Genomic DNA, 21,566 nt, shown 5'->3' with positions numbered 1-21,566 from the left:
TAATTATTTTGATCATTATTCACTGTACAGAAAAAAGTTTTGTATTTTAATTTTGCTGCACTTTATTTAACACTAATTGTATTATAAGTACACATTTCTTTGTGTACTTATGGCCTTCTTAACTGAAACCTGCACAGTCATGTCTAGTGTTACTTGGCATTCTTGCTTCTTGTGTAGATGCATGAATAGTTAAATAAAACCTTAATTTTATTAACATATTAATTTCCTGGATAAATAGCTGACAATGTATTACATCGCGTTTGTGAAATGAATGGTATCAAAGTGATATAATAATGTTATTAATGTTTGGAGTATTTGCATTGGTTTCCTTACTGATTTGATCTTATTCTTAGTTTTCTGAAGTTACAGCTAATGAAATAGCGACACCAAGCGTTGCTTTGACATGTTACAAATACTGCTTATTATATACAATTAAAATCCCTACGTCTGTAAAAATGTATTGCAGTTTCTCCACTCGTCAATCTGGTCTTTATTTTTACGTGTCATTGAACTATAGACCCTGTATTCGTGAATAAAGCGATTAGAAAAGAAATGCATGGATGAACTACAGGTAAAACCAATCAGAACTCCACTGAAGTTGTGTCATAAATGTCTTTGTGAGGAAATGACAAATTGCTCGATGTAAAAAATGACAAATGTTTATAGGACAGTAAACTAAGCCTACAAATACATAATTAAAGTGCGGTACTGAAGTGCTGATCATTGACGTGTATCCGAAGCTGTATATTTTTTTTGTCACGTCTTGGAGGCGGTTGTCATGGAGATACTTTACCAAATGTAGTGCATACGTCACGTCCGGTGCTGAAGTTGGTTCCGGTGGGTCTTTTTGGTTCCTCTTTTAGGTTCTCCGGTACCTGGGTAGTAAAGGAGAAAAATACTTAGAAAAAGGGGGTTCTTTCTTTAGGTACGCAGCAATTAAAATTAAAGGAAAGGTCTGTCTGAGAGTACTATGGATACTTCGGGGAGTTCGCACAAAAAAGCAAAACTGAGCAACGAGGCGGAGAAGTGGGTGAGTTTTGTGACTGCCGCCGCCTGAGATTCCGACTGGGCAGGAGATGGTCTCACGTTTTTCGTCTTTTTTGGCCAGTGCCGAGCGGTGTATTAAAAGAGGGGGTTGGTGTGTCTGCAGCTGCAAATGAAAAGGGAATGCCTTTTTTCCCGGTGTTTTTTGGAGGTGTTTCAGTACCGGTCCAATCCACTATAGCCCAATGAGCAAGGCTTGTAGACGAGGTGGAAACACTGAGAAGGTTAACTTCTGACGTGTAATATAGATGAATGCAGGCTAAAGGGAACGAGTCGCCTCAATGTAAAACTTGAAGAGGAAATTGATTTTGTTAGGAATAAAAATGTATCCCGTTTTTCAAACGACCCCTTCGAGGCAAATCATACCATACCGTTCCTGAGGGACTGTTTTACGTTTCATCCCTTATTTTGATTAAAGCGCAACAGCGTGACGTATCAGTTCTGATGGAAATAAAGCTAATAGTGATCAAACAAGCGTCAGCACGCATTTTTTTTAATCCTTACAGAAACTGATTTTTTTCCTGTTGTTTTGAGTTGGAACTTAAGCATCTAGAACTTGTAATTGAACAGATCGCTGGATCGCACAATGTTAATATACCAGTAATGATGACGGTACTAAACCAAGTTAACTGCAAGTATGGGTGATTCAAAGAGGGAAGAGTAGAATTTAGAATATTCTATTATTCTGCTTCTTCTTACACCATAAGAATGGATATCATAATTACACCCTGGTAACTAAGAAGGCGTCGAAATTGTCGATATTGGGTCTTGATGGACATTGCAGTTGTGTTAATGATTACAAATTACAGTCAGCGCACATATCTTTTATAACAAAACTTAAATCTGAAAGGTATAAACTGAGTGCTTTTTTAAAACGACATTGTGATCAGTATATGCCAGTGATAAATCGTTATAAATCCGAAAGGGATGTTTTGAATTTTAAAATCCCTTTCACCGCATGCTACTCCATGACATGAAATCAGTTATCGTACTTATCAGCGTATCTCCCTTTCTAATGCTGATATTGCAAGTGGAAATTTCCTTTTACGTGGAGAAGTGACCTCAAAGCTTGATAATTACACAAGCAGATACACCAATCTGGACGGCTCTTATTTTCTCTTGTTTCACCTCTAGGACTGGTAAAGTTAAGGAAGCTTATCATCTGTATTTAAAAGCGCCGATCATCTTGTCAGTTAATTTCTGCTGAAATTTCAGTCTAGTTATCGTAGTTTATCAGCAATGCCCTTCACCGATCTATGCATGGGTGTATTTTGCATATAAGTCATCAGACTAATCTAGGCCTTCGAGATATATTTCCCATTATAGGAACCAGTAAATCTCACTGTATTTATACTGTATTATGTTTATTATAGTTAATGTTTCACACTCTGTGTTGACTTTAAAACTATATTTTCACATATCTATGTGCAAATGGGCATGTAACATCATATTTGAAATATACAGCAGCTACTGTGGGGTTCTATAGAAGCCCCAAATTGATCAAATTGCTCTGTAACACAAGTTTTCTTCTTATTAAGTAATTAAGTACCTTATGGGTTTTGTAGATAACTATTTGGAAGGACAATTGCATCATATTTGACACCTGAATCATTTAGAATCATTTAAATTTGCAGGAAACTGTTTTATGATAGTAAGATATTACATTTAAAAGATTATTTTGGGGTAAAGAAATTAGACATTCTAAATCAACCATAACAGGAAAATGGTTCTTATAGAAGAAATATGAGGATCTTTTTTGACTGTTTTGCTATTATGTTTTGGGGGAATAACTTTAAAGAAATCCTGGTAACTTAAAAAATCCTTTATGTATTATTAGACTACATTGTTCATACTGTTCTTATAAACAGGACATTTACATTTTTGTGTGTAAGCCCCACTTTAACAAACTTTAAAAAGCTGTGACATTTTATTTAAGTGTAGGAAAAATGTATTTTTACATCTTCTCAATTAAGCTTACACTTTCCAATTTTTTTAATTAAAAAAAATCAGAACCGCTTTTCACCCAACAAATTTGGAACATCCAGATGTGTGTTTTACCTGTCTTGGCTCTCATCTGTGATTCTTGGTCACAGTCAGTGATGGGACCCAGGCTCAAACCTGTGATCAAAGAGAGAAATCTGTGTTCGAGTAAAGGACCATACCACTTTGCCACTTAGTAGGCCCCCAGTAACTATTTTAATAAAATGCGCCCAACCCTGGTCCTCAGAGCCATAGTGTCCTCTGTTTTTAGTTTTGGTTGTGCTCGGAATTATTTAATTGGTTCAATCAGTTGAATATTTAGGAGCTATTTACAAAGGTCTAGATCTGTGCTGAATGATTTACTTAATGCCTGCAAGATGACAGCCTTTGAGGATCAATAATCTATATTAATCAGCTAAATTAGAAAATAATTAAGATGGCAAAATATAAACAGAGGCTGGAAATTACAGCAGAACATTACATTGTTGTCAAAACTTAGCTGTTGACCATTATATGTGATGTCTAGTGAGACGAGGAACACAGTACAGGGATAGAATAAAAGGTGATGAAAAAGTATTATGATGGAAAGACAAGAAGAAAAATTGAAAAACACTGAAAGCAAACCATAAGTCTGTTTTTAGACTTTCCAAGAACTAGAGAGAGCAGCTAAAAGTAATAGTTAACTGGATTAAAAGGCGATTTGTGTAGTTGGTGTTAGCTAACATGTCTTTGAAAAAGTTGTGAAATAGAAGAAAAAAGAAGAGCTTCCCAATTGTTTTTTAAAACAGTTGGTGATTAAGCAAAGATGGTAGTGATTGACGTCTCCTTTCTTTAAAGGAATGAAAAAGGGTATATTGAAGGCAAAATCTATTTTTATATGTAGGCTCTTTTTTTTCTTATTTGTTTCAAGTTTATAAAGTTAGTTACTCAAAGTCCTTTCATTACACAAGAAGAGTTTCCATTCCAGAGGAGAAAAACAACTTTACCTATGCCTCACAAAAAATGTAGCTACTTTTCAAGGAAAATGCTAATAATAAAGTGTGGAAATTCAGAAAGGAGAAGTGTTTTCTTTAATGTCATTTGTTGGGTGATAATCATTGCAACAAACCAAAACGTTTGCTTTCATTTGAGTATATTTACATGGTTTTGAACCTAAATTTGGCCTTCTAAACATAGCATATAGGATATACAGAAGTCCCTCACTGTAACAGAAGACCAAATATTAAATGGTTAGTTGCTAAACCATCCTGAACATGATCATATATTAAGCATGACCTCCAGCACATGGTCAAATATATATGTGAGAGGAATACAGCTTCATTTTCCCCTATGGTTTTGTCCTTCCATTATTCACTGCAAAATAGCACATTGCCCATAGTCACATGTACATAGAAATGCAGGGTGTTTGCAAGGCACTCAAAGCTGAGATAAAATCTGAATGATTTTCTTAAAACATAATGTTACTTCCTGTTAGAATAGCATACTAAACATTTGTAGCATTATCTAAATGGTAAATCTTCCATCCAATTTTTTTTAAACAACCAATTAAAACTAGGTCACCAGAACTGTATGGAAACTGCAATCTGAACAATTAAGATTGTACTTTATATTTGCAGTATGTACGTGATTTAAAAGATAAGCCAGTAGACAACAACCAAAAGTCAGGTATAACTTAATGATCCTACATTCTTGCAAATCTTGCATTCGCATAGTAGTAGTATCTCTTCATACTCTGCCCATTCAGTACAACATGTAAAACATGTTTTACTTACAAACAGAAAATGTTATCATCTAAGAATCTGTATCAGAAAGATGTTTTCATATTATATGACTTGAACTGTGGTCTTGCCTGCCTCTTTTTCCATCTTCTTGTCTTACTTCACATCCAAAAAAAGTGTTAATTTTTATTGGAAGTTAAAATGAAAACAGAACGCATGATCTATTTTCCCTGAAAATCTAAACAGATTTAGAAATAGCCAAAATCACACTATTGCCCTCTTTAATGTATGTGACACATAATTTTTTTTAGACTAGATAGGAATTGATGAAATTGTAGTGGGCATACGTAGCTAAAGTTACAATTCATATTTCATTTTGTTAATGGTGCGTAGGATGCTTTCATTTTATTTGAGGTGTTATGCTGTTTTTTTAATCATGCTTTTTTGTTACCAGTCTTACGAATACACAATAAATGTGTGTCTAGTGTGCGTTCTGTGAATAAGTGATTTAATTTGTTTAATTGTTACAGGGGATGCAGAGAGCTACTAATGTGACGTATCAAGCTCACCATGTCAGCAGAAACAAGCGTGGTCAAGTGGTTGGCACCAGAGGAGGGTTCCGTGGCTGTACAGTATGGCTGACAGGTAGCGTCCTGACTTCCACCCATGTCTCAGAACTGTAATATGATTAATAATTAGTAGTCGCATTTTAGTCATTTGTAGATTCAAAATTTAGAATAAATCCATTGTTCCTTTTGTAATGCTTGGGAAAGTTACTCACATTAAATCAGAATTGAAGGCTGTATTAACAATTATCAGTCCTGAGACATTACTTTTTAAATACGGTATTGAATGTTATAAATCCAAACTTTTTGGGAACCTTGAGATTTAACATATCTATTTGGTCAAATGGCAAGTAGTATCTTATCTTGGTAATTGGCGATTGACCTGATGCCTCTGTTTTTTCAAATTTTTTTACCATATTTTGTGGTTCACTTCCTCCAGCAATTTAGGTCAAAATAAATTGTTGGGCTTTTGAAAACAGAGCCCTGAGTAAATCTCTAGGTTGTTTTCAAAAGTGAATTTTCAGTTTGGTTATTTTCTGTGCCACGGAGCACACAAAATGTGTTTGCAGAGTGACTTGAAACCCTCTTAAAGGAGTTGATGTTCTTGAGTTTCACTTGCATCAATACATTCCATTTGAACTTTTCCTAAATTCGCGATGGGTTCATACCTGCCCAGACGCCATGGTGGTGTGATATTCAGCACTGCTGCCTCCTGGCTTCTAGGTCCTGGGTCCTTTGAGTATGGACTTGATCTGTTTGGGTTGAATTTGCTCGAGAGTTTGTTGGCTGCCCTATTTCCTCTCACCTCTCAAAGTTACTGTATTCTAATTTTTCTCTTACTTTGTGGCCATGCAGTGAACCTGTGTCCTGTCCTTGCGGGGAGCAGTCATATGGTTGCAGTCTTACCATCTGCTGTGTCCTTCTGGGATAGCCCCGAGCTTGCCCATTGATAGATCACACCATTCCACAGTGTAATGTTTACATGGAACTTCTCTCTCGGTGATGAGAAATCCCTGATCTCTGTTTAAACGTGGTTTCCGAAGGGAGAGTAAAAGCTGCCTGTTTTGACTGAGCCAAAATTCCGGTTAGATTTTGGTACCAACAGCACAATGTTAATTAACCCCTTCTGTGTTGAAGAAATTGCCTGTAGAATTAGAACACACAAATATCAGTTTGTAATTATAGGTTTTTATTATTTTTAATAATTTTTCCAATTTATGAGTAAGAACATTAACATTTTTTCCCCATCTGTGAAAGTATGAAAAAATAATTTTAAGCCAAGGCAGGGTGAAAGTGGCCACAGATGTCCGTTGATTTAACGAATCGCAGTGTGTGTTTTTAACGTTTCTTAAGCACATTTTTTTCAGCTTGATGTCTTTCTTTGTTGCAGGTCTCTCGGGGGCAGGGAAGACCACGGTGAGCATGGCCATGGAGGAGTATTTGGTGTGTCACGGCATTCCCTGTTACACTCTGGACGGGGACAACATTCGCCAGGGCCTGAACAAGAACCTGGGCTTCAGCCCTGAGGACCGAGAAGAGAATATCCGCCGGATCGCGGAGGTAGCAAGGTTGTTCGCAGACGCTGGTCTCGTGTGCATCGCCAGCTTCATCTCTCCATACAGCAGGGTGAGATTTCAAAAACCTTTAATTAAAGAGTGTGTGCAGGCATAGTCATTTATCTGCAGAAAGTGCTTTGCACCCTGGCATCGGACAAAAAAACAAATCTGCTTTGCACAGTTGAAGGACTGAGTTTGTTATGATGACAACTATTCTTTTCCACCCCTGTCAATCCCCCAACCCCCCAGCAGAGAACAATATTTGTTGTGAGCTGTCGATGGATTATTCCATATCATTTTGTGAGTAGGTCGTTAAGACACTTTAATCTGCACTTCAAGTTTTTGGGTCAGAAATCAGGTCATGTCGGTTTCATATCTTCTACAGCATTCTAAATTCTTGTTTTAGTTGTCCTAACTTTAGCTCTTCTCCTTGTTAACTCTTTTTTGCCATTCTTACTGTAAAGCTCTTTGTGAAGCTACTTTTAAAAGGCATGATTAAAAAAAAATACTATTATGAAACAAAGGTGTGGCAACAGCTGCATATTAACCACGAGGATCACAACTTTGCTAGAACGTCACCTTGATGTTTTTTAAAATAAATTTTTAGTGGCCTGTTGTTCAGTCTTGTGGATGGCACCCCTCCAGGTTCTCCCCTCTTGGAGACGGCTGCATGGTCTTCCATGTAGCTCTTCTCTAAGGGTTTCTTCCTTTCATAGCTTTCCTTACCTCCAGATCTTCACTAATCTCTGTTCTCCCATCAAATCAGACTCTAATGTATAATGGAAATCATTGGTGTACCCCATTGACTCTGTGTTACTCAGTCACACGGTATCTTCATTTCAGAAATATAATCGCTCCTCCCCAAGCATATGCTCTTCCCAAGAGGCATTCAGTCTTTCCAGCTCAGCTGTACTAGCAGGGTCTGCTCGGCCAGGGACGCAGCTCTTTCTTCAATAATTACCACTTGCACTCCTGCCATAGTAGCAGTCAGCTTGTTAATCTCTCTTTCTGCCTGCTGGTGAGACCACACTCCTGCTTGTTGGTGTGGTAGCCTGGGAGTATTCAGCTGTGCTATCTAGACACATTTCTTCTTAGCCAGATACACTACTACCTTGCCACATGAGCTGTCCTACTCCTCCAGGTATTTATACTTCCCATCAGCACTATGCATGCTCAGACTACCTGACACAGCCCACCTGTCCAGCACTTGATGCCCCTCAGTATAACCTGATATATTTTCTTGAAGTAGCCTTTGTCCCACAAGCCTGTAGTACAGCTCAACCTGTTGCTTCTTGGACCTCTTTCCTGAGCTCTCTCTTTCATTTAATGCTGGAGTCTAGATGCAAGCTCTGAGCTGCTTCCTCCTGATCTTATACACTTTTCCATTAATCCAGTGGCTAGTTGCAATCAGAACAGACCTAATTTTTCCTCTCTAGCATGTGGAATCTCGATCCCACTGGGTGCCAATTATCCATTTACATCAGGTGTTTCTTTTGTCTGGAATTGTCCTCCTTAAGAGGTGCTATTCTTCCAAAGCTACCTCACAAAAGCATTTTAAAAACCATTTTTTGCTAAGCTTTTGCTAATCTTAAGCAGTTATTAATGGTTGGTATTGATTTTAAAAGGAGCAACACAAGAAACAGATTTATATTTTTGCTTTAAATATTTAATGCAGCTCAAGATGACTAAAAATTTTAATTATCCAGCGGCAGGATTCACAGAGAAAGTTGTATTAAACATTTGTAGATTAGAAATGGTTAATTGACCACAACTTCTCCTGAATTCAGATCCAGGCTGTTCCTCAAAAATGCTATTACATCTAAAGCAATTTAAACTTAATGAGAAAACCTTACATGAAGTGTATAATGCCATAGTTTAATTGATTAGATGTTTGAATAATTGTTTTTGCCTAGCACCCTTAAAGTTGGGAAATGCTCATGTAAATCCTGTAAAAATAATATATTCATGAATATTTAGATTGCATTACAAACAAAATCTTATTTCATGCTGAATACTTAAAGTAAATAGTGATTTAATTATTTAAAAAAATGTATCAATCTGTTGCCTTGATCTCATGTTGAAAATTCAAATGGTGCTTTCTCAGTGGTTGCTGTTACCTTCCTAAGGGAGTATTTTACCTATGGTGCAGCTGTGTCATGTTCCTTTCTTCTGTTGTTTCCATCCTGATATGGTCAAATTTCTTCCGGTCAAATTCCGTGTAGACTTTAAAATCCTCATGCTCACCTATAAGGCTCTGCATGGCTTTGCACCACAGTACCTGTCTGAACTATTATCGCCCTACTCCCCACCTCGCAACCTTCACTCTTCTAATTCTGCTCTCCTTACTGTCCCCCAAGCCCGTCTACATTGTATGGGTGACAGGGCCTTCTCCTGTTATGCACCCAAGCTCTGGAACTCTCTCCCCAAGGATATCAGAGAGTCAGCTTCTCTAAATTCCTTCAAATCCAGACTCAAAACCCTCTTCTTCAGAAAAGCCTTTACTGAACTGGTTCCATTCTTCACCCTCCTGCTTTTCTTAGTACCACCATCCACGGTCTCTTCTATATATTGTAATTGTGTTTTATCTTGTGTATTCTTCTTATTTATTGTTGTTGTCATCCTGTAAAGAGCTTTGATAAGCCACCTTTAAAGGCACTATATAAAATAAAGTTTATTTTTTATTATTATTATTATTATTATTATTATTATTATTATTATTATTATAATATGTTGTTTTGTTTTTTAGGACCGTATCAATGCCAGAAAGATCCACGAAGCTGCAGGCCTGCCTTTTTTTGAAGTATTTGTGGATGCTCCTCTAGATGTGTGTGAGCAGAGAGATGTGAAGGGACTCTATAAAAGAGCCAGAGCTGGAGAAATCAGAGGTGACTATTTATCTGGGACAAAAGTAGTCAGGAACCAGTTGTTCTATAAGATCAGATAAGATTTTTTTTATCTTATTGGTGTTGCTTCATAAAAAGTTGTTTTGTATGCAGAAGAGGGATCAGATACCCCTGATCCAATTTTTTCCATGCAATAATTGAGCAGCTTGAGTGGTTCAAAGAAACCATCTCTCTCTGTATGGATTATAGGAAGAGAGTGCTGTAGCACAGTCTTTTAAGTGATAGAAACAGGAAAGATTTGCTTTAAAAAGGTGGGAACTGCAGTTTAATTTTCATTGAAATAGTAATTTTACTCTGTTATGTAGGCTACAGCATGCACAAGCACCTCTGCTTAATACAAATCATAATGATGCTTTTATTTTGCTGTGTTTGGAGCAGATAATGGCAATGTAAAGTTCTCTCAGTTCTAAAAGTAGGATCAGGCTGTCCTGCCTGAAAGCAGAATTGGAATTTAAGATGGGTGTGAATATGAAACAGTCTATAATTATCTATAATGATCTAATCTATAATTGGATCTCTTGTATATACCTGAGTATCAGTTTGCATTTTGTCATAAACCTGTAAAGGTTTATTTTTTATTGCTACTTGTTAAACCATAAATCTGTAACTTGAAAGTGAGAAACATATATCACTTCAGTTAGTCTCTTGAGTAAGTGGCAATAGAAAACTGATATTTCTGCCTAGTGCATTTTGTGATTCATAGTAACCCACCCCTAGCATCGATGTGGAATATAAGACTGCTTGAAACTTTTACTATCAGGCGTTTAAGCAATATTATCTGAACTCAAGTGTGCAAGGTTAGCAAAGAAAAAGATTACAGAATGTAGCTCATATGACTATAATCATATAGCAAGGAATTATCAGATCATTTAAATTATGTATTTGTTACCACATAAGACAGGTTGTTTGCTTGGCATGTTCATAACCATATATTGAGGGTTTGGTAACAGGTTTACAGGCAGATTGTGTGTTCAGTAGGCCTATATCATGCAGATGACAAAACAGAGAAAACATGAGCAGTGTCTTCCCAAACCTTTTTCTTTAAACCTGTGCTATGTGAAATCCATAATATCTCAAATCAAGTATCTAAAACTTCTGTGTATAAGAAGTTCTACAATACTTCCCTGAAACCCCTGCTTTGAAAACTGAAATAAAGTGCTTAAGGGTGAACCGCAATACAGATTTGTCCAACCGGTTATTACATTTTGGTAACAAAATAAATTCATGGACAGTATAGAAACAATTCACACATTTCGAATTGAGCCCAAAATCGTGAATTTTGTGAAAGTACTGTAAGTCGCCATGTTGTTTCAAGACCATGTCTCACCACGGGCGAGAGCGAGAATTCCCACTAATTGCGACGTAATGTGGCCCTTCCTGCTCGTTAGTCACTGTATTGACTAATGTAATGTGCTGTACGAGCAACTTAAGTACAGGTTGTGCAGCAGATATTTCACCACAGAAAGATTGTAATGTGATCTGCATGCAGAGTTCCATTTATTGGCAAAACCATCCTGAAGTCAAGAGCAATATTTCTGTTGGATTAAAAGAGAAGTTTTCACAAGTCTGCTTGTACAATATAATAGGACCACTTCACGTCACCAGAGGTTTTGTTGCCTCATTCTGAATCACAGAATATGGCACTCCGCATACGTGACCTTTTTTGGTATAAATTGGAGGTTTTACTTTTCTGTAGTTTGCTCTTATCATTGCTGATTCTTTCTAACCCCGATGTATAAAAATAACATTGCAGTTCCCCTTTATAATCTGCTGATTACTATTGTGTTCTCTGACCTGTGAGCTCCTGGTGATACTCTGAATTTGCGATAACTGACAGTTAATTGCAGTCAATTAGTGTATGGTCCGGGATTCACAGATTCTTTGCTTTCTGGGAGTACTACTTAGTTCTGTACAACTCAGACTGCCTTTTTAAAAAGCTGCCATTAAATATTTTGGTGCAATTATCCCATGAAGCTTTGCGGCATATTGGGACTACGTGGCAAACGTTGCAATTAAACATCTGCTCTTTACAAAGCAAAGAAAATAAAAGCACACATAGCTGACCAAGTTTTGGCATTCTCAACTTAAGCATATTCTTGAGTGCTGTACTTAGAAAATAAACATCTGTGTATCGGTATTTTTTACGAGTGTTAACGATTACAACAACAGTACAGGAATGTGCTGCGGTCACGTTATCATCTTTGCAGGAAGAGGTTCCCACTAGGTGTGAAGACTGAGGCATTAAACATCTGGCACGCACTCTGAGTGTTTACTCATGTAATAAAATGCCAGATGTTTTACTACGTGGGTTCAAGTGCATTTGAGTGTGCTCTATTCAATTCCTTCAGCTTACTCAGACTCACCTGTTCGTGATCGTTTTTGAAGGCCACAGTTTTGAAGTGGCTTAGAAGATCTGAAACAATGATAAATTCAACTATTTAGAATCGTTTCCTGACTTAGAAGACAATCTTAAATCCAGTCTTTTAACAATTTTAACTTTTTGAAGTTGCCTTCTATCCCATGGCCAATGTGCATTTCACGTTGTTTTCATCTTTACCTTGTATTATGTGATAGTGAGGGAGGTGGAGTGGTCCAATGTAAACGTGTGGTGTAACTGAAATTACTAAGAAGCAAGAAGTGATTTTCTTTGAACCTGGCTTTGACATTCCATTCTTGGTTTCCAATCAGTAATTATGGAAAAAACATTTTTTTTCAAAAGGTAGGCCTTGACTCTGCCAATATCAACAATCCATTAATGTAGGAAGTGGTGTTTTATATTCTGTTCCCTTCTCCTTTTTTCAGGCTTCACTGGAATTGACTCTGAGTATGAGAAACCAGAAGCCCCAGAGCTGGTCTTGAAGACAGACTCCTGCAGTGTTAATGAGTGCATACAGCAAGTAATCGACCTCCTGCAAGAAAGGGTAATTTGACTCCATAGTGCATAGTTAACATAATGCTTTCTATAATGGTTATATAAAGTAGTTAAATATAATGCTTTTTAAGGGTACTGTGTAGCACTATAAAGATATATACCTGTCCTTGAAATATATCCTCACAAAACGCAAAGTGTTATATATATATAGTATGTATTCCTGAATTCTATTTAGTCTCTACAGAGCTTAACTAGTGGTTGAGCCGGGTATGGCGTGCGAGTAGATCTCTGATGAGACAGGGAACTTGCATCTTCCACTGAAGGGAACACTGGCCATGGATTGGAGAGCCCAGTTGAGTGTGCCAGGGATTCAAGGGAATAAAAAAGGCTTGTTTTGCAAGGAAGAGAAATGGAGAATGAAGAGGAGTGTGACAGGCTCTTTTAGTGGAGTAGATGACTGTAGAGTTGTTCCACAGGAGAGGACGAACTGAAAGTGTTTTGATGACTGATACCTCTTTGATGTTTTTGGACTGAGTCAGCTTCTCCGAAAGGGGATCCTGGTACATCCGACAACCCCGGAAGGGTTCTGCAAGTCAATAGGGACAGACCACCTAAACACGCATGCATAATCTGGTGACGTGTTGGCTCAGGGCTACAGTCTGTGGCTCAGGGACAGCATTCCCACACAAACATTAACACATCTAAACAGTAATGTCAAAATAGTGTGAATGAGAAGAATTGATTGCTTTTCATTTAGTTGACATAACAGTAGTGCATGACTGCAGCCACCTAGCCCTGACTTGTGTTTGTTAATTTAATTTCAATGCAGCATTGAGCTTGCGCTTTTTTTGATTGCAGAAAAAAAGTTCAAAGAAATTGCTATATTTATACTGTTCATTAATTATTTGAGGTTTTATTCATTAGATTCAGCAAGTAGTCACATGAAAAATGTCAACAAAACATTTCCTGTGTAACAGAAAGACAAAAGTTATAGTTATGGGTCTTAAAAATTTAAAATGCTCCCTGGAAGAAATCTGGAATTTGTCTTTTGTGGTGCAAAACTGTACATCAGGCAGAAATCTCTTTAAAAATGTTGCTATACTTTCTCTACCGATTCCATATCCTGTTCCATTATACTTCTCTTAAACTTTACATTGTACCTTATTGTGATCACAGTTCCCTAAAGGTTCTCTTCAATTTGTTTCTCTCACTCTGTTTTGATTGTTTTAAAAGACTAGATCAGTAGTTTTTTGTAGGTGATCTGACATACTGAGTAAGAACGCAACCATTTCAGTTTTGCTGCCTATCATACACATGAAAAAAATGTTTTTACTTGTCTGTGTGCGGAAAGTTCATGTTTTCTGTAAAATCCATTTGTTTGCACACAACCTTCTGTAAACTTTAGTGCATTTGTGTTAAAAATAATGATTTCTTAATAATTAATGTATTATTATAGAGCAGCAATTTCCAGTTACATTTCCTCCTATTTTGTCATGATTTGGAATTTAGTATTTTCCAAAGTATGTTAAATATTAATCAGCATTGCAGTTTTCTCATAGTTTAAATACAGTAATCAATACGAGTAAAGTATCAGTGTAAAACTGTTAATTTCAGAGCTCTGTAACTCTAAATAACTATTCTGTTGACTATTACAGTATATTAAGCATTATTTTCATATTCTATAATGCTAACACTTTATTATTTGATATTGCTAAAGTGCAGTTTGTCATTTCTTTTTTTGTTTGTTTCTGCACAGGATATAGTTCCCGTGGATGCATCCTATGACGTTAAGGAGCTGTATGTGCCAGAGAATAAACTGGACTTGGCCAAAGCTGATGCCGAAACTCTGCCAGCAGTCGAGATAAACAAGGTGAGGTGTCTTGTAGTTGCTGCTTCATGTTCAAAACTTTTCAAAAATCTTGCTTGATGGTGCAGTTACAGTAGTTTAGCTATTTTTTTTTTCCTGGACATTTCATTTGCTCTCGTACAGCTCTGCAAGAGAGATGCGCATACAGACCAGGCAGAAGCAGCTAGCAGCGACTGTCCTTGGTTTTACAGGACTCTTTAGTTATAGTTAATGACAAAGAATGATCTATGTAAATCTTGGCTAATTAATCTAGTAAGAAATAATCTAAGTAAATAGAGGTCAGTTGGAAAGTAAACCAGAAGGATGTGTAGCTCTCAAGACCTGGGAATGCAAACCCTTGATTTAACAGTAATACTAGCTGTGTGATAAAAACTTTCTTGTAGAATATCTTTGCTGATGCCTTTGCTTTGAATAAGGCAGAATGGCAGTACTCCTGAGATGAGCTCTAATGACTGTTGCTGGGGTCAAGGATATTGAGTAAGAAATCAAAAGAGACGACAGGAAAAAAAGAGCATGCTATATCATGGTAGAAGAGAACAGGAATGAGACTACAAGCCGTTTGTTCTATAAGAGAGTTTCCTTCTTATAGACTTGGAATACAGAACTTGCAGGTAATTTGACCACTAAAGAGTCCGACTTGTGACCTTACACAAGGGACTTGTCTTAATTGTGGAAATACGTTTTTCCTCTTTGTGGTATCCACCAGGCTTTTATTTGTCTGTTAAACTTGTTTTATTTGTGTGTATATTATTATAAAGGTTTTCTGTCTGATTATTATTAATTTATCATTTTGTGCTACAGAAACAAAGAAAACATGCTTTGTGACATTTCATTTTATATATTCAATTACTCAGAGAGCCCATCCCACCATTCATTATGTAATGAGTGCTGGTAACCGATATCCCGATTTTGCTTTTCTTGTAAATGTGAGACAGTTAATGTATGAATCAATTTTCTTTTACTGTATAATAAGGAATAAGCAGTATTGCCAGAATTTTAAATAGTGCTTTGCTATCCTGCCCTTCCTTTTAATAATTACCCTTTGCTGCTGAACGAGTTAAAAAGCTCAGTATAGCAGTGTCTGTCTGTGATGCATTTTTTCATCTTGTAAATTGTTCTGCATTCCAACTGTATATAATATATGGTAGATGAAGCATATCCTATCATTTCAAAAGCTTTTTTTTAACCAATTTCAATACTTCTGAACTTTAATAATGCTGAAAACAACACATCTGCACCTAGATATGGTTTTAAAATATTTGTCATTCAGCTGGAAACTAATGCAAGCACCTAGTTAGAAAATTATATGGGCTATACCAGCAAAACAGAATTTATGAAATCTTGCAGAGATATTCGGAAAGAACTGTATAAGCTGAGAGCTGGTTTGACGTAAGTACTTTTTGACGTAAGATTTCTGAATTTGGCTGTATTTTGTTTTCATTAAATGTGAAATAAATTTTTGTATGAAAAGTCCAGCTCTCAGTTAAGATGACTGACCTGTATTTCTAACATTTCTAATAGGTTGACATGCAGTGGGTTCAGGTTCTGGCAGAAGGCTGGGCTACCCCTTTGAATGGCTTCATGAGAGAGCGGGAATACCTGCAGTGTCTTCATTTCGACTGTCTTTTGGATGGTAAGACTATCAGGACTTAAGATGTTTTATAGTTGATATTCAAAGACTAGTTGGACTTGCTTTAAGTATAGTTTTCATATAGGCTTAAATTCAGTCTGTGAAATAAACCATCCCACAGCTTTGTTTTGGTTTGGGTTTCAAAGGCCCAGCAGAATAAATTTCCTTCCAAAATAAAGTATATGAACCCTACGTAAACATAGAATGACATATGTGTATCAAAATACTTGATTTTCCAAAAGACCATTTAAAACCTAAACATAAATCTTGTCAAACCTAGACTCCAGTATTTTATCAAATGACTATTATAAAAAGAGATGAGGAAATGTTGTCTGGTGTAATACCAGTTTTAACCCTACTTCAGTTTGTCTAGTGAGATATGGCTGTCAACACAGGAGTTATCGCTGATCTATTATTGTGTTAAGACAGTGTTGTGGATATGCTGAATATCAAATTTAAAGAAAGGGTTATTTTATGTTGAGGTGCTAATGATAGTTTTGGATTAATTCTATGATTTGGGAAGTTTTGTGTTGTTGAACAATGTTTAAGGAAATGCATATATATTGATTAAATTACAAAGGAAAGATAAACTATTAATAGTTTGTGTCAGTTGACTTATTTGTGCCGATTTATACAGATTTTGTTTTTTGGAGTAATCAAAACTAAAGGCCAAAGTTATGAGTCCAGAGCACTATCCATCATGTTATACTTCTTTTTCCATACCTTTTTATTAGACCTTTTTTTGTTTGTACAGAACTGTGTATGTACAGATAGATACTTTATTGATCACGTGAGGGAAATTGCAGTGCAACAGCAGCTTAACACAGACAACACAGCCACAGTGTAACAAATGATACAATAATAATAATAATGCAATACAATCAGTACAGTGAGGGGTGCACTAAAAGAGTTACTCACAGTCCAAAACACACAAAGAACAAACTAGAACAGAACAGTACGCAGGAAAATCATATTGCACATATGAATATAAATATAGATGTAAATATAGATATACATATAAATATAAATGTATTGCATGGGTCCCTTGCACAAAAAACGGTTGTAAACGGGGGAAAAAAAAAGAACAGATGTAGAATTACGAATATAATTGTTTTTTAGTAGGCTGTACTGTGTCCTTTCACAGTCTAACTAATTTCAAACTATATGCAGTGCCTTGCAAAAGTATTCACCCTTTTTCAATGACGTCCCATTTTGTTGCCAAATCTGAAAAACTGAAATGTTGATCGGATAAGTTTTCACCCCTTTTGCCATGTTAAACCTAAACTTGTACTGACAAGTCACATCTAATGTCCTCCTTGTGCGTGCAGTAAACGTGGTCCTCATGATTTCCGAATAAGCGCATCTATCTGTGTGATGATTTGATAAGGTTTTTAAAATATTTATATCAGGAGAAGGGTATAAGGAAAAATCAACAAAAATTCTAAGAAAAATCATAACCATTCCCTCTTTTGACTTATCGGTGTAATTTTGTGCTTCAGAGATAAATGTAGGTTTGCTGTAGCAAACGGGGTAAACACCTCTGCAGTCATTATTTTAGTTATTGATTTTTTTCTTGCAGTTTTTTTCTGACCTTTAATTTCTTTCATCTGTAAGTTTAAGCACTGACATTTTGATTAAACATCTGTATGAAAAGTGTGTTTATGCTTTTTGTAATTTCACAAAATGGGATGTCAATTAAAGGGGCTGGAAAATGTGATTTGAAGGGTAACCTATAATTTCTTTCTCTCACTTTGCTGCTGTGAAGGATTAATGTGGAGTGTGGACAACAAATACATTGGATAAAAAAATTGGTGCAGTGGTAGTCTGAGCATGGGCAATAGAGGGAGCCAGAGACTGAGACTTTAATACAGTGTTCTGGAGGAGAGATGGCACAATACTGGTACTAAACAAATAATTCTTATGGAAAGTGTAACAACATGCAATGAAAGAAGTAAACTAATATTTAGGGGCAGGCTGGTGTTTGTTAAAACAAATATATAATTTATGATTTGAATTATTATATCCCATGTGCAGTGATGTACGAGTTTTACCAACGCTAGCCATGTTAAAATTGTACACATTTTTGGGGACATGAGCTATTAAATATCAAAGGCATAATTGTATAATTATATTTATAATAATTTCGCACTTGGAACAAGAAGTATGGCTACCGTTCATTCAAAATCTGTCAGTTCTAAAACTGTTCTGGAAGATTAGTTTTCCGATTCTGACAGATGTCTCAGCTAAAATGGATAACCTAAAAGAAAATCCAACAGTCATTTATCCAAATATTGCTAATGGGACAGCTGTTAAAACATCATACATCTGAGGCAAAAACTATTGTACGTTGGTGCTATATCTGGATTTAAAGCTTTAAATGCTGTGTAAAAATCAATATACATTTGTACTTTGCAGACAACTTAAAATCAATGATGAAAAACAAAAATAGATTTTTACTTTAAAGATAATACAAAATGCAGTCTAATTATTTAACCGAAAAGGAAACAGGTCTTAATGATCACAAGTTTTTGTGTGTTTGCTAACATTTTTTGACCGATTATTCTGTGAAAATTGAAGAGCATTTGAGGTTATTTGAGCCATTTCTGATATCTGCTGTGCTTAGAATAATCTTGATTAAGGACTCATTTTTTATTTCTGAAAAGTTTCTCATAAGTTCACAACACTGTAATGTTCACGTACGTGCTCAAGAAATACATCTTAAAATATATTCAGTATTTTAAATTAAGAATACTTTGAAAGGATTGCAAGACACTATAATTATTATTAAATGTATACACGGGTAATTGCCTTTCTGTGGCAAAAGTGCTTTCACAAAACATGAAATTATAACTAAAATCAGTTTCAGTTTCCACATTTTTTCACCATAAAGTTGTCTTGCTTCCAGTATGTTTTAAAGAATTGGCAGAATTTTTACCATAAATCAGTCATTGGTAATACAATATTTACATTATGCCTGAACATATGTCAGCTCATGGGAAACTGGAGTCAGTTTTACATTTTTTTTCTGTCAGCCAAATCACTGCAGGCGTTAACTGTTTTTTTTTATAAGCATATATCCAAAAAAATCTATTACCTGATCCACATACTAAATTCAGACATCTTCACGGTTTGGTTCAGTTTGGCTCAGCAGATATTAAATGGAAAAGCAGCTGTACCCCAGGAGACTGAGGTCCTCACTGTTCAGTTGTTCCAGTAGAGAAGGCTCAAAACGTTTATTAAGATACTTTGCAGCTTAATGACTTATTGCCTGACATTTGCATATGGCAAAAGACAAATGAATAATTACTTTATTACTTGTTTGGTTAAAATTATTTTACGTAATTCTATACTATAACTTTTACATTTCATATATTGCATGTTACCTCTTGGTCAGATTATTCGCCATCATGGATTTGGGTTTCATTTCTAGGGTGGTGAAATTCAGAACTGTTTTAAGACCAAATTGGATGCTGAAGCTTCATATATAAGTAAAGTCTGTCTTATATTAAGCTATTAAGGTTATTCTCATAGGCTCACAAATTTTGACTTCACAAATCTTTGAATGCTCTTTTGGCAGAAGTTGGAAACTTCTGTGAGTTTGGGTTAGTTATACTTTCGTGTACTTTTATTTCAAGTGTGTGTTAGGAATATCACAGGGGTACCTTTCTTCCTAAAGCTTAACTTTGCATTGATAAGACGATTACTCTGCCTGTCTGTTGGTGGAAAAAGTGAAGCATATCATTATTTAATCAAGGCTAGTCTGCTGTAATGCCTTAACCTACCAGGGTATCTTCTAAGGTACTAAACAGACTTTATTCTTTCTGGAATTCAGTATCCTGTATACAAAAAAAGTATATCAGCATATCACTTAAATACTCTTTAAATTGCACTTGTTCCTGGTGAAATCCTGAATGGATGTAAATTATCTCCTCCTCACATATAAGGTACTGAATAGTTTGTTTCCAGTTTATGATATACTGCATGGGTATAATCCATCTCTTGACTTTTGATTTGGTGACTCTGGTTGTCTTATTTAAATTTAACATTTAAGTGTTAAATCAGGACATTTTAATGAATAAAAATAAAGTAGGACAGCACTTTACTGTGGCAGGGTTTTTACACATTATAATAGAAATTATTCTTACTTAATGGCAGATACTCCAATTTTATTTATTTATTAAATGAAACTTGAACTTGTTTTATAGACCAAATATTAAATCCTTGTCAGAACCTCTTTGTTCAGCCCTTTGTTTTGTCCTTGAAAGACTAAAGTAGTCATAGAGATTTTTTTCTGGTTATAAGAAAGTGGGTGTATGAATCCAAACATTGTTGCATGTAAAATTTTCTTTTTTCATTTGGGTTTGGCAGGCAGCTTGGGGTGCACAAAGGTTTCTTCAAGTTTTTCATCTTATGAAAAACAGCTGTCCGCAAAACTTTGGTGATAGAAGATAGGAATCCCATCAGGAGCATAACATTTCAATTGGATGTAAAATCCATGGCCATGTTGTTTTAATCAAGGTGTAATGCCAAATTGAATATGCCAAAATAATGTCAGTCCTGGAAACGTAAAGGTGGCTTTGAAAAAAACATCTAAATAAAACTATTCCTATATTGTGACTGAGAGCACTGATTCTGCAGTGCAGTTTTAGAAGCAGTCAAGAAAACCTGCCCGTTATTTAAACCTGATACAGAATACGGTACTTTTCAGAAGTATTGAGACCCTTAAAAAGTTTTCAAATGTTGCTGGATTACAAGTGATACTTACACATCTTTTTCCAATCAGTATTTTTTATTGCAAGCTCGCATGCTCAAACAGAATATTACAAAATTAGTTATTTGTCAGTAAATATCTAAAAGAAAGTCAAAATATATTTGCATAAATATTCAGACCCCACACATTAATAATATTTGGTAAAGCCACCTTTTTCCTCAGTAACAGCTTTAAGTCTTTTGGGGTAGGTGTCTACCAGCTTTGCACACTGGTTAGGAGTGATGTTTGCTCATTCCTTTGGGGAATTTTGAGAACAATCTTTGAGCTTCAGAATTAGATGCTAATGTATTAGTAAGGCTAAACAATACAGATATTAGAATTGTCAGGGTCATGCCAGCAGAAGAATTTGATAGAGCAGTCTTTAATAGTATATTTGCATATGATCAAGAATATGGCACATCTTCATGACTAAGTATCATTAAGTGTTCTTCAGATTAACACAGAATCCTAGAGAAATACAATTATACACAGATGGATGCTTCTTTCTTCTAAATGTTCCTGCACTGAACACACACTGAAGGGAGTGCTACGCATTTGTAGAAGCTGAATATGATGAAGAAAAGGCATTTTCAGAAAAAAGAAAATGTAGGCTTGGGATAACTAAAATGTAGGATTGAACTGGAAACTGTAAAAACAGTGATTGTGTGGTGTGATGTCTG

The 21,566-nt window shown here is 35.9% G+C and overlaps 1 protein-coding gene across 1 annotated transcript in view; it reads left to right on the top strand.

Annotated features, from left to right (window-relative positions):
• The first annotated feature begins 810 nt into the window (after nt 1-810).
• The window catches only part of papss1 (3'-phosphoadenosine 5'-phosphosulfate synthase 1), a 38,798-nt gene continuing 18,042 nt past the window's right edge, over nt 811-21,566 (top strand). Inside the window, exons 1-7 of the mRNA XM_088624971.1 lie at nt 811-1,030; nt 5,273-5,387; nt 6,699-6,934; nt 9,611-9,749; nt 12,570-12,688; nt 14,396-14,509; nt 16,028-16,139. Of these exons, the coding sequence (XP_088481097.1) occupies nt 971-1,030; nt 5,273-5,387; nt 6,699-6,934; nt 9,611-9,749; nt 12,570-12,688; nt 14,396-14,509; nt 16,028-16,139 (895 nt within the window). The 5' untranslated portion in view covers nt 811-970. The remainder of the gene's footprint in view (nt 1,031-5,272; nt 5,388-6,698; nt 6,935-9,610; nt 9,750-12,569; nt 12,689-14,395; nt 14,510-16,027; nt 16,140-21,566) is intronic.

The sequence above is a fragment of the Lepisosteus platostomus genome, chromosome 1 (genome assembly GCF_059453375.1).
Source record: "Lepisosteus platostomus isolate fLepPlt1 chromosome 1, fLepPlt1.hap1, whole genome shotgun sequence".
NCBI lineage: Eukaryota > Metazoa > Chordata > Actinopteri > Semionotiformes > Lepisosteidae > Lepisosteus > Lepisosteus platostomus.
This window is presented reverse-complemented; position numbering and strand designations above follow the sequence as displayed.